We start from the raw sequence: 15725 nt of genomic DNA on the forward strand, positions 1-15725 counted from the left end.
TGACCAATGACTGGTGAATGGAGAAAGTGTTTACCTTTTGGCAATTTGCTCTGGGGTTTACATAAAGTCCTGGCTGCTGTTAATAAGAAAGCAGGTAAGAAATGTTACAGATGCACCCTCACATACTTGATTTTGCCAAGTCCTTCTACTAGAATACAAAATTAGAGATGAGTGTAGGGGTAAAACACTTAGATGTCTTCGAAACAAATTATCAGTAACATGAAATTTGGCATACTGAATTCTTCCATTTGCCACCAGAACAAACCGATAATGAGGATTATTTAAAAGAAATGCTCAACTATGAAAAGGGTTGTAGTATTAATACTTTCTGCTACAGAATAACCTCTGGCTTTCCCATACCATTAACACAGCTACTCTTCCAAGATACATATGCACTTGGAAAAGCTTGTCAGCTTTTGCCAGGGCAAGGAGATGAAAAATAGAGCATGTCCTGATTAGTTAATTTGTGATTGTAAGTTCAGTTGACATCTTGGGGTTTGACTCATAAAATCTGGCCATTTTTTGTTTAACATCTGCAAATGGCAGAATTCTTTAGCTCTTAGCCACAGTTTCCTCTCAATATCTTAAAGCTGGGCTCAGTCCCATCTGTGACTCATCTCCTCAGGCTTGAGGGTGGGAACTAGTAATCAAAATCTGGAATGTCATTGGTAGGAGTAACCCCAGTAGCCTTTGGATGCATAGTAGGAGATATGCAGGTGGTACAATTCTGGCAGGAACACCAGGATGCCAGTGATCAGGACTGAAGGACCCTGGTCTGCCCCTGCCACCCACCACCCTTTTTTGAGATAGCCAGCTAGCAGGAGGCAGCCTATGATGAGAAAGACGTCAATCAAAAACAGCACTATAGCAAGTGCAATAGCCTCATATGTGACCCCATGAATGTTTTTCTTAAACTCAAGGTCAATGTAGTCATCATCTGTGCTGGAAAGCCTTGAAAATTTTACTTTACTACTGGGGATTCCAGTAACCAGGTTGGTAGAAGACAGAATCATAACAACACGACACAACTGCAGTCAGAGTACTGCACCAGGCTGCCCCCCACACCAACTGCTTGCTCACTGGTGGCAGTGGAGGCACCTGAGGCCTCATGGCACGTCTCACCTTGTAGCCATCCTACTTGCCAATAATATATATATATATATATATATATATATATATATATATATATAATTTATGATAGTCACACAGAGAGAGAGAGAGGCAGTGACACAGGCAGAGGGAGAAGCAGGCTCCATGCACTGGGAGCCCGACGTGGGATCGATCCCGGGTCTCCAGGATCGCACCCTGGGCCAAAGGCAGGCACCAAACCGCTGCGCCACCCAGGGATCCCTATTATCAATATTTTAAAGATCACTTTAAATTTGCCTACATGTGTTAGGTACATTGATATTGAATGCATCCTCTAGGACTCTATCTAGCACAGTGATATTTTGCACAATATCTGAAAACTATAAACACACTAGGAAGACACTAAGAAGAGCTTATGGGCCACAGACCCCAGAAAGGGAGATCTTGGGTGACCTGTTGATAGTTCAGGCTCTATATGAGTAAAACAAACAGTCCAAGGACTGTATTTTTTACTCTGTGTCCTGTTGTCTGCAGCATTTTCTGGCATCATCAACTCAAATTTGCAAAGGTGAAAACGTTAATGTTACCAGAAAGCTTCAAAGAAATTTTGCACCAAGTCATTAAAAAATCAATTTGCAAGCACAGGGAGGATATCAGGTATTAGTAACAGCCAACTCTTATTTATCAAGTTAGATAAATCCATTTTTTTAATAACAAAGAACTGATCCTGCGAGTAGGGAAATTTCAGAGATAAGAATTCCTTTTATTTTTGTTTTGTTTTGAACTTACCCTCACATGAAGTTTTTACTTACAAAATGGTTAAGGATATTACTTTTGGAATAATAGTTTAGAGAAAAAATGCTAATGTGCTTGTTACAAGTACATACATGCTTGTATCTATAAATACATAACTTCCTGGGGTTTTCTGGAACTTTCCTTCAGTTTCTCAATTCCATATTACCTTGGATTGAGGATGAATATGTAAAAAAGATAAGGAAGAAATATAATATATAATAATAATATATATAACATAGTGTGGTATACTATACTATAATAAATATAACATAATCCAGTGGCAGGAAACACTTAAGCACATGCATATAAATGGGCACAATTGTAGCTTATTTATTATACACTGAGAACAGTGAGACATCTAGCATTGAGGGATGTGTTGGAGAAGGAGGGTAACAGGAAGAGAAGTAGTCATTGATGATAAGTATTCAGAATGATGCAAAGGAGTCTGATTAATGTGAATGTCGAGTGGGCACTCATGAAGGATTGGAGCAACAGAAGTGGCATGGCTCTGTAAGTGTGACTTTCCATGGTGAGTAAGATAGATTTGCAGAGAGAGAAGAATCAAGAAATGAGCTAAGAAGATATTGCAACGATCTAATCATGATGTTGATGTGGTGGCAGGATGGGGATGGAGAGCATGATGGCATGATGCATAGGAAAAAACACTTCAAAAACAGATTTGAGAGAACCTAGTGTCTTTATCTCCTGTGTACCAAACCTAAACTAAGGATTCAAGTTGGCCCATTATGGAAAATGGGAGAGAAGTCCTCATAGAAACACCAACTGTGAGATTTTGGGCTCATTATGTTTTCCCTTGAAAACATAATCAGTTTTTACATCTGTAAATCACATTATCATTAGAGGCTTTCAGCTCTGATATTTTGTTTCTGTACTACAATACACTGGAGGAATGGCCAGAGTTAAAGGGACTGAAATGAGATAAAAAAAAAAAAAAAAAAAAAAAAAAAGGTAAGAATGGGTAGTGGTTTGAATAATGGGCATTTAATACGTACCTGGAATTGTGTTAGTTTTTAAAATACTTATCTTATTATCTTAGTTCTCATAACAAACCAATAAGAGAAGAGGTAAATAAATCAAAGAAGAAAGAAAGAAAACTGAACCAAGAGAACTACTTGTCAAGGGAGGCAGCAAAGTATCCTCTGGAGAAAGATTGGATAAACTGGAAAGGGTAGAAATCTGAGGGTTTGGGGGTTGAGTCTGGCTTAAGTGGCTTGGGGTTTAGTTTAATATGAACTCCATGATAGCTCTTGTTTATTTAACTCCCAATGGCCCATCTGTAGAGAAAGGGCAGCGACACCCATCTTAGTTTGCAGTTACCAGCAGGGCTGTGAATCTTTTTTTTTCCCCCCTGACTTGCCAACCTCAGACCACTACATTCCTGTAACTGCCTCTTTACTACACCATTTCAGTAGCAAATGCATTGTTTTGCACCTCTCTTGACCAGGAGCAAAGTAGGGAACAATTCTTTAGATGACATTAGCACTTGAGTTTAGATTAACGATGCCAAATCTGATTTATATTGTCTTTCCCCAGCCATATGATCTAGCATTCTCCTTGCCCTTTCAATGCAGCTGTACATTAAGCTGCATGCTTTAGAGGTTTTCTCCAACAACTCCCAGACCACTTTCCTAATCAGTATTCAGCAGTATCTTTCCTTTCAGCAGATGCACATTATTTTCTTCTCCCTTTGTTCCTATATTTATTCTTCTAAGGTTTATCCACATTGACTGCCTTTGCTGTTTATCATCCTAATTTTAATAATGACCCCAAGACCTATAAAAAATATACATTTAAGTTGCTTGACAGCAAAACACACCACTGTTTATAGGAAAATGAAGAGATAACATTTATAAGGAACGCCTAAAAAAAAGACATTGTTCTTCAATTGGGTGATCCAGTATTGACAAAATTTATAAAGTTTCAAGATTTATGATAGAATCTCGTTTTAGCCCCTTAAGAAAACATTTTATCTGAGTGTATATAAAATCATTTTCATCAAGATAGAGACACTGGCTTCAGTTTAATTTTGGAAGAGAAAGAACTAATACATTCTTGCTTTATGAAGTTATTACAAGACTACTTTTTAGAAAAGGTCTGCATGTTATTTTTTTAAAGACAACATTGCAAAATTGTCAGTGAGTTACCTTTAGGTATATATAAATCATTTTCAGCTTTCTTGATTTGAAAATGTGAAAAGCTTCATGAAAAGCAAATAATATGAGATGTTGGTTAAAGATAATAATCTTTTCATTCCCTGGCTCACAGACTGTGCCAGGGAGAAAACACAGGCAAACAAAAGCATTAAGTCCCCAGGCTTCCAAATGAGAAATAGTCATGATTACAATCCATCAGTTCACTCAAGTGGTGTTCGCTGTGACTCACCAGTTGAATTCTGGCTCTAATTGCCATTACTCAAACTATGCCTATTTATCACCAGACAGGACAAAATGGCTGTCTTTGTAGCCCAGCTTTACAGCAGCACATTTGCAACAATCAGCACTTGCGATTGTTCTCATTCATGCCTCCAAGAATACAAATTGCACTGAATGGTGAGAAATAGCAAGATGAGTAATGCTTAATTTCTAAGTCAATCAGATTATGCATCCATCCATCCATCCATCCATCCAATATATATGTACTAGACATTGTGCTGAAATGTTGGGGGAATAAACAGTAATTAAGCGATTTCATTTTCATTTTGGTTGTACTGAAATTGGAAGGATCCAGAGAAGATATACTTGGACTGAGCTGGTAGGTCATGTTGTGACCCAATTACTCAACAAAGAGATTTGTCTTATGTGAATGACGTAAGAAGGTTGACAACCAAGTTATCTATTAGCCTCTTCACCTCTGTGACCATAGCACTGGTGCAAACTTTGTTTGCCTGCATTACCTCAAAGTCTGAGTGACCATCCTCCTCTCTTGTTCCTATTCAGTCAAATCCAATAGAACCACTAGAAGGAGCCCATTAAAACATGTCAGAAAAAAAAATGTCAGAAAACAAAAACAAATACAAAAACAAAAAGCATGTCAGATCGTCAGATCATGTAGCTCTTCTCTTCTTCCATCTACCTTGGAGTTAAAGTTATCACAAAATGCTTATAATGTTCTAAGAGATCTTCATTCTTCTATTGCTGTTATGTGTCTAATATCACTTCCTCCATATTGCCTTCTCTTCCCCCTGCTCCCACCCCAGCTACCTTGCTATTCTTTGAATAGGTAGACTCTTGCCTCGGAATTTGAACTCAATATTCCATCTGCCGGATCACTGTTCCCCAAGATATCCACTTGCGTGGCTCTCTTATTTCTTTCAGGTTTTCACTCAAATGTTCCCCTTCTCACAGAGACTAAATCTGATTAGCCTACTTAAATCTGTACACAACTCCATTCATCAGATTCTCACTAACATACCCCTCCATCCCTTCATTTCCTTTCCCTGCAAAACACAGGATAACACTTGAAAACATGACTTGCTTTATTTTTTGCTTTTATTTATCTGTCCCTTCTCACTGAGTTTTTTTTTCTGTTGTTCTCTGAATTCCCAGTGAAAAGAAGAGTGCATGATGAATCATGGTTTTTTAACACATACATGTGAAATGCATGATTCTTGGGCTACTATCCAATGCTTCTGTCCAAGAAGTCCATTCAGGAAATTTCTTCTCCAAGTATTTTGTGGCTAAACCAAAGCCTATTTGTCCTCTAACTAGATCATGTCCTTTCCACATCAACTACATGTTTTTATTAGACTCATTTATTCATTCGAGATGCATTACTACATCAGGCATTTACAAGGTATCATCTGTGAGATGAACTACAAGTGCTATGCTGGGAATTCAATCAAACTGTGGAGACTCAGCCCTCAAATATCACAGTCCTGGTAAAGACTTACATATAGAGCACAGGTGTAGAATAGTATACCAAGTGTTATTTTGAAGGTCAGCCTGCCATTCCTGGAGTGAGGGGAAGAAGCTAGTTTGGGCATCTAGGAAAGACTCCAAAAAGGAAGTTATTTTGACATAAGCTTGCAAACTAGCAATCAGCAGGCTGCCTCCAGACTGCAGATGTATTTAACATGGAATGAAGAATGTTCTCTTTTTCCTTTGAAGTAATTAAATGAGCAAATGTGTAAATTCATACACCTTGATTTTAAAATGGGATGCCTCATATTAAACTATGGAATTCTCACTGCTCCTGAAAAAATGTAAAAAGGAAATAGAAGGTATGACAGTACTGTAGCTATATCCCGCATGGCAGTTATGAACCTGGACTGATTATTGAGTTTCTATCAAAATTCTTTTGTCTAAAAGAATAACCAAGAATAGAAGAAATATTAAAAAGAGGGATAGAACGCATCTCTTGTTGCAAGTGTTATTTCTATGTGTTTAATATGCATCCACCAGCACACTCCTCTCATTTACATTGTTTCCCTGTCCCTGTAGGTATCTGAGATTGTTTGATGTGATGTAGACCTTGAAAGATGAGTCAAGAAGGACACTACAGGCAGAGAGGGAGCAGAAAGGTCAAGAAGAAGATATTATGCTCAGAACACGTGGATTGCCAGAGAGAAGAGCATATAGAAGAAACCGTGAGGAGTAAGGCCACAGACAAAGGTTGTGACCAGACGAGAAAGGCCCTTTTTTAAAATGCTAAAATATTGAGATTATCTGTTGGGGGAAAACTGAAATGAACGTGTTTTCAAGCTGTGGAATGAGTTAATCATTAAACCTGTTAGGATTGTGAAATAAAAAGTCATAAATAAAACAAAATGAAGGTCTGAGGGATTTCCTGTAAATTCAGGGACAGGAACTTCACTAGAGCTCTTCCAGCTAATCAAAGGTGTTTGCTACTCTCTGGTTCAAGAGTATTCTATGATACATTTGAAGCTATGAGAAATAATGAACTCCAGATTTGTTTTTATATTACATTTATCTTACTAGCATTAGTTCATATTTCAATTTACAAACTTAAATTGGTCTACAGTGAAGAGTAACATACAAAGAAACATATGCACTGCTTACACACACTGTTGACGGGTACTGAAAAGCTATACACAACTCCAGGCTCCCTTGCTACTCTTACACCAAGGTTGAAGGTAAATATCCACCACGCGCTTGCACCTCTGTTTAACGGAGCCCAAGTGACACAAACAAATGTCTTGTAGGAAGATATGAGAAGATATTTGCTTCCTTAATAAAAAGGAGAGGCATAGCTGGCATAGATTCTCCTTCTTCTGTCATCTTGTTCCTATCAAATGCCAATAGATGATTGGCATTCAGCTTTCTTGGCAGCCCTGAAAATTTTTAGCTACTAAACCTCTTTCTAGTTTCTTGTTATGTGAAAAGGAAAAAGCCCTCCTTATTTAAGCCAGTTCTCATTCCTGGCTGTGGTAGGCCATCCCTAAGGTTTCCCTCAAATCTTCACTTCCTAAAAATTAAAAAAAAAAAAAAAAAAAAAAGGATCCCTGGGTGGCGCAGAAGGTTTGGCGCCTGCCTTTGGCCCAGGGCGCGATCCTGGAGACCTGGGATCGAATCCCACGTCAGGCTCCCGGTGCATGGAGCCTGCTTCTCCCTCTGCCTGTGTCTCTGCCTCTCTCTCTCTCTCTCTCTCTCTCTCTGTGTGTGTGTGTGACTATCATAAATAAATAAAAATTTAAAAAAAATCTTCACTTCCTGGTATTCAAATCTTTTTGTAATCTCCTCCCCTTGAGAGTGAGTTAGACTTAGTGGTTTGCTTCTCAAGAACAGAATATATTAAAAGTGATGGGATGTCACTTCCAAGATTAGGTTACATATAACTGTGGCTTTCATATGGGGTACTTTTTCTTGCTCTCTTGATCACCTGCTCTAAAGGAGGTCATTGTGAACTGCTCTTTGGAGGGGCTCAAGTGGCAAAAGCACTGGTGTCTGGCCACAAACTCACAGGGACTGAGGCTACCCAACAACCATGTGAGTGGGCTCAGAAGAGATCTTTCCCCAGGTAAACCTGGAGAGGACTGCAGCCCAAACTGACACCCCAATTAGAGTCTTTTTTTTTAAGGCAGAACCTAGCATTTTATTTAGATCTTCATTAAACTGTTGGAATTGAGAACAAGCCATATGTAATAAACCTCCAAAAATAGATCCTGAAAGGCACTTTCTGCTTAGGGCAAGCAGTCATGGAATAAGCATGTATACAAGCTGGCTTCTCTGTACCATACCAGCCAAGTCAGCCTTCCCCATGGCCAGCTGAACCAGCTCTGCCCTCCCTTCTGTTAACACCAGCCAGACCCCCTATAGGTCTAACCCAAGGTTTTTCTGTAGGACATCTTGGCCTACCTGGGAATGCTGGAAACATGGTGTTAAAGGAATCATGGTGTTGAGGAAAAGAAAAATCTTTTAAAAGCTGCCATCTGAGGTGATGGCTTCTCTGTACTTACACCATACCCCAGAATACAATAAATAAGCAATTAGAAAATGTTCAAGCATGAAGGAATTTCCTCCTCCCCACCAAAAGCACTGCTCTCTGAAGGAAGCTGGTTTCTCTGTAGCTACACAAGCTGTTCAGAAAGCTCATTTGGACCTGGTTTTGAAAATAAAACAAAGTTAAAACCCTGGGAGGAATTATTGTGCAGTGTGGAGTACTCAGTCTTTCTTATAAAGAAAAAAAAAAAGTTATCTGGTACCAAAGTTGCCAGAACCTGTGCCAGAGGTATCCAGTTTGGCTGTACCTGGATTCATGATCTAAGCATGCAAGATAATAATATTTGTTGTTTTAAGTTGCTAAGTTTTAGGGTAATTCATTATGCAGCAAGAGATAACTGATACGTAGGCTGATATTAGAATGCCTAAGGGAACTTTTAAGAAATACCTATATAGTAGCCCTGAAAGAGACCAATTCTCCTTTGTTCATTTACCAACTAATTCATATTGAGTGAATTTTCCTTGTATGTAGCTCAATTTCTTCATATATAAATAATAACAATAATGTATACTCAACAGAATTATGAGATTCGAACATAAAATCTCTGGGTGCTTGAATGGCACAGGTGGTTGAGCATCCAACTCTTAGTTTCAGCTCAGGTCCTGATCTCAGGGTCTGAGATTGAGCCCACATCAGGCTCCATGCTCAGCACAGAGTCCGCTTGGGATTCTCTCTCTCTCTCTCTCTCTCTCTCTCTCTCACTCTCTCTGCCCCTCTGCTCATGCTCTCTCCCTAAAACAAATAAATAAATCTTTAAAAAAACATATATAAAACTCAAATAAAGCCTAGACATTTAGTCAGTGCTCAGTAAAGGCTACTTGCAGTTGCTATCATTGATGTTTTTATTTTTAATAAAAAAGAGAATAATTTTATAAAACAATGTTGTGGATAACTCACCAAGGACAACAACAATAATAATCCTCTTATTTCTAATTTTCTAAAAAGCTCATAAAAGAGGGGGAAAAATGTTTTTAAAAATCATGTCTTTGTAGAAATCATTGCCTTGTAAAAATGTTCTATTTAACTCCAGGGCATAAACCTCAAGGAATTTTAAAGATGGTATATAACGAATATAGTATATAGTTTAAATTAAGAGTCCACAGATACCTTTAAGACTGTGAAAAAAATCTAGTAGGAATTAACAGGCACCATATATTTAAGTGAGGCAAAGGAGCTGGACTAATGAGTCCCATGAACATATTTCATTAGGATTTATGTTCATTCTGTTTGGATTCTGCCAAAGCAAATTTCCCATAATGGAGAGAGTAAGATGTTTAACAGAGATTACAGTGTAATAGCAAAACCACTGGAGCTTTTCCAGGTAACTTTCTTTCTTTTTTTTTTTTTTTTTCTTTTTTCCAGGTAACTTTCTATAAGAGTTACCTGAATTCAGTTCATATTTCTTCAAAAATTAACCACAGTCTGGACTGCCTTATATAATTAATCTAGAGATAAGGGTTATGAACATTAATAACTAATAAAAATCACAAGAAAAATAATTAGAAGAATTGAGGATACTGACATTTTATAAAAATTAAGTCATGGGGATGCATGGGTGGCTCAGCGATTGAGTGTCTGCCTTCAGCCCAGGACGTGATCCTGGAGACCCGGAATCAAGTCCCACATCGGGCTCCCTGCATGAAGCCTGCTTCTCCCTCTGCCTGTGTCTGTGCCTTTCTCTCTCTGTCTCTCATGAATAAATAAATAAAATCTTAAAAAAAAATAAGGCATGATTTAGTTCCTGGCAAATATGACCAAAGCTAGAGTTGTCCTCAGCACAAAGAAGTTCCATAAAATCAGCAAACTTGGTATCTTTGTGTAGTTTAGATTTATTCTACATAAATAGAATAAATAATGCAAATATGTTCAGTGTAACCACGAAGAGGCAGAGTGATAGCTATAGAAAAGCATAATAACCAAACCTAGCCAAGCTAGAGGTAGAGTTAACACAGGCTTTTAGAGGATATGGCTTTTAAATTCAGATCAAAGACACAAATGCTATTAACATGTATATACAGAAGTCACAGGCAATGTGACAGCCTTTTGCTATAAGAAGAATTACTAAAATTAAAGGAACTTTAATTGAAAGAAAGGTTGGAGATTATCCATAGTAGATGAGAATCATGAACACTATGCCTAGGTCCAGAAGAAATCATCTGGTAGCTCCTATCATTCAGTGAACAAAGCTTTGGAAAGTGATAAAAGTGGCAAAGCACAAGAACTTTCTTGCAAGGTACCTAGGGTAACTAGAAGAAGAATAGATAAGAAACATTGTGAGCTTGGTAACTGGGTTGTCCCTCTAGAGCCGTTTCTGTGACAATGATCTGGCTTAAAGAGGGCATCTGGCCTTCTCTGCTTATAACTCTTTGGTCTCAAGGATGCTTTTACTGGCTAAGAGCTTTTTCTTTCTACTTGGTATAATTTCATTCAGGTGGAATGAACAGCTTTGTAAACTTAGGCTTATGAAGAGAGTGTAGGTAGGCATGCACTGGAATTGGGGAATATGGTGAGTCATAGCCGGGTGCCAGCTACAAATTACTATCTAGTTCACCAAGTGACTGAGTTTCCAGGAATGAAGACTTATATAATGCTTACAAGACTTAGGTAGTGCTTCAGGAATTATTTGAAGATCTTCACTTCTATGAACTACCTTATATGTCTAGTTTGGGAAACTGAGGTTAAACAATTTGTCCATTGTCACACACTTGGTAATTGTGAGATCTACATGGTAACCTGTTCTCACTCCAGTATCTTAAGCTCTTACACATCTCAAGACTGGGTTTTATTGCTTTTTGTGGGTTTGTTTTGTTTTTTTCTTCTTCTTTTTAATAGGCAGATGAGGTGTAGTCTGGAGAAGCAAGGTAATCATTATCCATGGTGATATGAGAAGCTCTAGAGGCCTTTCATAATAAATGGGTGAGTCATTTCAGGATTGTGTTGATATTCTTGGGCTCCTTCAGATACCTGTGCAGAGATGATGTCTGCCTGCAATTCAACTCCGTCTGGCCCCAGTTAGAACCTAAATTCCATAGCTTTGCAAAGTGGAACTGCCAAAGGCAGCTGGTGATTGTGCAGATTGGGGAGTCATATGGGACCAGGTCTCTAAAGCCGGCAAGAGCTATTAAAATGGATGGGCAAAATCTGTCCTTAATATGTTCAATTATAAGTTTCAGCACTTAAGAGGCATAATTTCATAAGTCTCTTGAGAAAACAAACCCTGTGATTTATGGTATTGTTATTTTTCATTATTATTTATACTGTTATGTCAGTCATTTTTTATGTTCTTATCATCACTGTATCACAGATTTTGCCCCATCATGAGAAGGAATGCAATGCATCTGCTTTGCTCACCATTGTAGACACGGTGTCTCGCAGAGTTCAAGTTTAAAAAATATTTATAAAGTAAATGTATCTTAGTAGAGAGAAATATTTACTTAAAAATCAACTCTAATTTTGGTGGGTTATTTAAGAACACAAAATATGAATTAAAAATAATATGAATTAAAATATGTGCTTAAAATCATAGTTGGAGAGAAGATTGTTTACTGAGTATAGAGTTTCAGTTTTGTAAGATAAGATTGTTCTAGAAATTGATTATACAACAATGTTAATATACTTAACATTACTGAGCTATAGAGTTAAAATAGTTAAGATGGTAAATTTTGTATCATGTGTTTTCTATTACAATAAAAAATATATTTTTAAAAAAGAACACTCTTATAAGAAACTTTTGCAGAGCAAAACTAAAATAAAGACCCTGGTAAATTAAACCAAAACCCAAAAACATACAGATTGTTCTGGAAAAATACAGGCAAGCCTATCAGAGATATTATTCCTTGATAAGCTGATAATAATTTTTTCCCTGTGTATTTCTGCTAAATGTTTACTACTACGACTTTCCTTGCCTGCTCTCAGATTCCTCATCTATGAAATGAGATTCATAATTGCAGCAAATTCATCCCATATTTTTAGGAGACATCACAACAAGGATTGTTGCTGTTTTTAGGTGGAAAATACCTTTTTTTTTAAGGTGGAAAATGTCTACTTTGATGATAGAGACTTTACAAGTCACAGTTTCTATCTATAGCACTTTCTTACCTTGATCCTCAGCTAAGATCAGGTTTATAGTTAATTTGAGTATGTTTAAGACTATTCTCTACATATGGCGCCACATTCATTTTGCCGCTCTCTGATGACATGCCTTGGGAAAGATAATCTGCTGTGTGAATGTTTATTATTACATTTAACCAGCTCCGCTTTCATACAGAAGAGATTAAAAACGAAATAAACTACTATACATTGAATATATGTGTTTTCCTAAAATTCATATGTTGAAAACCTAATGCCCAAAGTGGTGATGTTAAGAAGTGGGGTCTTTGGGAAGCGATGAGGTCATGAGGTTGGACCCTCATGAATGGGATTAATGCCCTTATAAAAGAGACACCAGAGAGTTTGCCCCTTCGACTACATGAGGATACAACAGAAAAAGTCTGTGACCCAGAAGGAGGCCCTCAGTTAACCATACTGGCACCTGGATCTCAGGCTCCCAGCCTCTAGAACTGTGAAAAAGAAATTTCTCTTTTATAAGCTCTCCAGTCTGTGGACTTTTGTTATAGCAGCTTGGATGGGCTGAGACACAAGCAAATAACCAAGTACAAACAATGCTGAAGAAGCAAGACTAGTGACCTTGGACACAGATCATCTGCATTAACATTCAGTTGGGTTTATGATCTAGTTCACATTCTGACTAAATTTCACTTTTCTCCCCTCCAAACAGAATTGTTCTCCAAACCAGATTTTATTTTTTCTTTGACAAATGTATTCTGACCTCTGAAGCAGCTGCCAGGAGATTTTCAGGGTTTCATTTCTTATTTTGCCAGAAGAATACTTTTGTTCTTTCTTTTAGCATGCACAATTATGCACTTTACACACATTGTGTATACACAAATATATGTATATAATTGTGTGTGTGGTAACAGAGAAGTTGCCTGTGTGTTTAATTTCAGGAACTCTAGGAAGGGCCCTAGATATCACAAACGGTAATGCTTTTCTGCTCTTGATACTGACTTTCTAAAACTAAATCTTCAAGTAAATGGTATCTATTGCAGTTCCAGTACCTGTCAAGTTTTGGGGTCTAGGGCTTTGGTGAGATGGCTTCAGGTTGGAAGGCTAGAAAGGAGAAATCTAAAGGCTGCAGGGATCCCAGTAGGAAACAGAAGCCAATCAGATGATTTAAGGAAGGAACTATTTACCAATGTTCAGATGAGATTAGGGGAAAGGACACTGGATGTTCAGACCTAAAGCCTAGCAACAGCCAAGATGCTATTAGCACACATAGGTTTGAAGTAGGAAGAGGAAGAGTGACATTGTTGAAGATCAGCGTGGGATACAACCACGCAACAACACCAGACAAGACGAGCATTGTAATTATGGAGGTATACAGCCCTTGCCAAAAAATGTGGCCTAGGACAAGAAGTGAATGTAGAAAACAAAAAGCCTACCATTCTGTCTATAGATTTCCTGACAGTACTGGCCACTGGCCAAACCCTATGGTTGTGGATCCTCAAGTGTTAACATGCATCAGAATCATCTGAAAGGCTTGATAAAATAGAGATGGCTGGGCTCCACCTCCAGAGTTACTGATTTACCAGCCTTTGATGGGGGGCCTGAAACTGTCAGTGCTAACCAAAAAGTTCCCAGGTGACAGTGATGCTTCTTGGGTAGGGATTCTACTCTGAGAACACAGGTGTACAGGAAACCAGCCGAGATGATGCACTGCATAAGCAATCATCCTCCCTAGACAGGCACAGAGCAGCGAGATGAGTAGGAGTCTGGGAATAGGCAACAGAAAATAACCAGCACAGAGAGAGATAATCAGCAAGTGTGAAAGAAACCCAAACGACAAATATAATATGAAGTTTGTACAATATGAAGTTTACATGTATGAATTTTGTAGCAGAAAGCAGGAAGAACTCCATGAGTAACTAGGAAGGCTTAGTTCTTTGAATGAACTTGGGAAACAAGACAAGATCCCAATTTCCAGGCTGGAGACAGAGGTAAAGGATCAAGTGTACCAAAAATAAAAAAATCTTCAGTGCAGGATCCAAAATGGTGAAATAAAGGGGAAGCGGCTTGGGCAGTGAGTTATAAGCAACAGGCAAGAGATTATAGTAGGAATGATAGCAAGGCTTATATGACGCTCAACTTTGAGCTACTGACTTTGAACTTCTTTTTAAAATAATTTTTATGTTATTTATATTCAATTTGCCAACATATAGTAAAACATCTTATCAAGTACCTTCCTTAGTGCTTGTCATCTAGCTACCCCACCCCCCACCCATCTCCCCTTCTGCAACCCTTTGTTTCCCAGAGTCAGGAGTCTCTCATGGTTTATTTTCCTCTCTATTTTTTCCCCATTCAGTTTGCCCCCCCTTCCCTTATGGTCCCTTTCACTATTTCTTATATTCCACATATGAATGAAACCATATGATAATTGTCTTTCTCTGATGGACTTATTTCACTCAGCATAATACCCTCCAGTTCCATCCACTATATATATATATATATATATATATATATATATATATATATATATATATATCTTACATCTACTTTATCCATTCGTCTGTCAAGTTTGGACTTCTTATTCTTCCCCTTACTATTGAGCATAATTGGTCCCAAAGTATGGTGTGGGAAGTCCAACTGTTCCAACTTATAATAGAAATAAACTGGGAACATAGATCCAACCAAATAAGTAAAATCCACATTACACACACACACACATAAAATACTAATATACACATAGAGTTAATTTTCACCATTATTTAAATTAATGTTACTCCACCTGTACACACAGGACTTGTACCATCACCCTTGTGTGGAAGCTTGCTAAAACTGCAGAGTCAGTCCCCACTACAGAGGTACTGAATCAGTATCTCTGGAGATGTGGTTCACTAATTTGTAGTTTAACAAGTTTTCCAGGTGATTCTGATGCACACTGAAGTTTGAGAAGCACTAGTCAAAATCACTGATCCTCAACTTAATTACAAATTAAAGGTAACTAAAATGGTTCTTAAAATATCACTGTCCGTGTTCATACCTAGAAATTATAATTCAGTTGGAGTAGGAAGTATAGTAGATTGTTCTCAAAAAGGCTGCAATGGTCCATATCCACTGGGTTTCCCCTCCCAGGGCAGAACCATTTACTATTCTACAAATGAAGAGGTGGAGTTTACTCTTCCAACCTTAAAATCCAGACTTTATCATATGACTTGTTTTGTCCAATAGGTAGTTAGGAAACATGATTTCAGCAGTGACTTGAAAAGCCTTGCACATTGGTTCTTGCTCTTTTTGGCAACTTT

The 15725-nt window shown here is 37.9% G+C and overlaps 1 protein-coding gene across 1 annotated transcript; it reads right to left on the reverse strand.

Moving 5' to 3' along the window:
• Nucleotides 1-662: 662 nt before the first annotated feature.
• LOC129521991 (transmembrane protein 230-like) lies at nucleotides 663-1013 on the reverse strand. Its single transcript, XM_055343989.1, has one exon. It carries the CDS (start codon nucleotides 1011-1013, stop codon nucleotides 663-665), a length of 351 nt encoding a protein of 116 aa, XP_055199964.1.
• Between the last annotated feature and the right edge of the window lie 14712 nt (nucleotides 1014-15725).

This window comes from Nyctereutes procyonoides, unplaced genomic scaffold (assembly GCF_905146905.1).
Source record: "Nyctereutes procyonoides isolate TBG_1078 unplaced genomic scaffold, NYPRO_anot_genome, whole genome shotgun sequence".
NCBI lineage: Eukaryota > Metazoa > Chordata > Mammalia > Carnivora > Canidae > Nyctereutes > Nyctereutes procyonoides.

What these genes read in the sequence shown, in the direction of transcription:
- LOC129521991 (XM_055343989.1), bottom strand. Translation starts at nt 1,013, where the DNA reads ATGATTCTGTCTTCTACCAACCTGGTTACTGGAATCCCCAGTAGTAAA.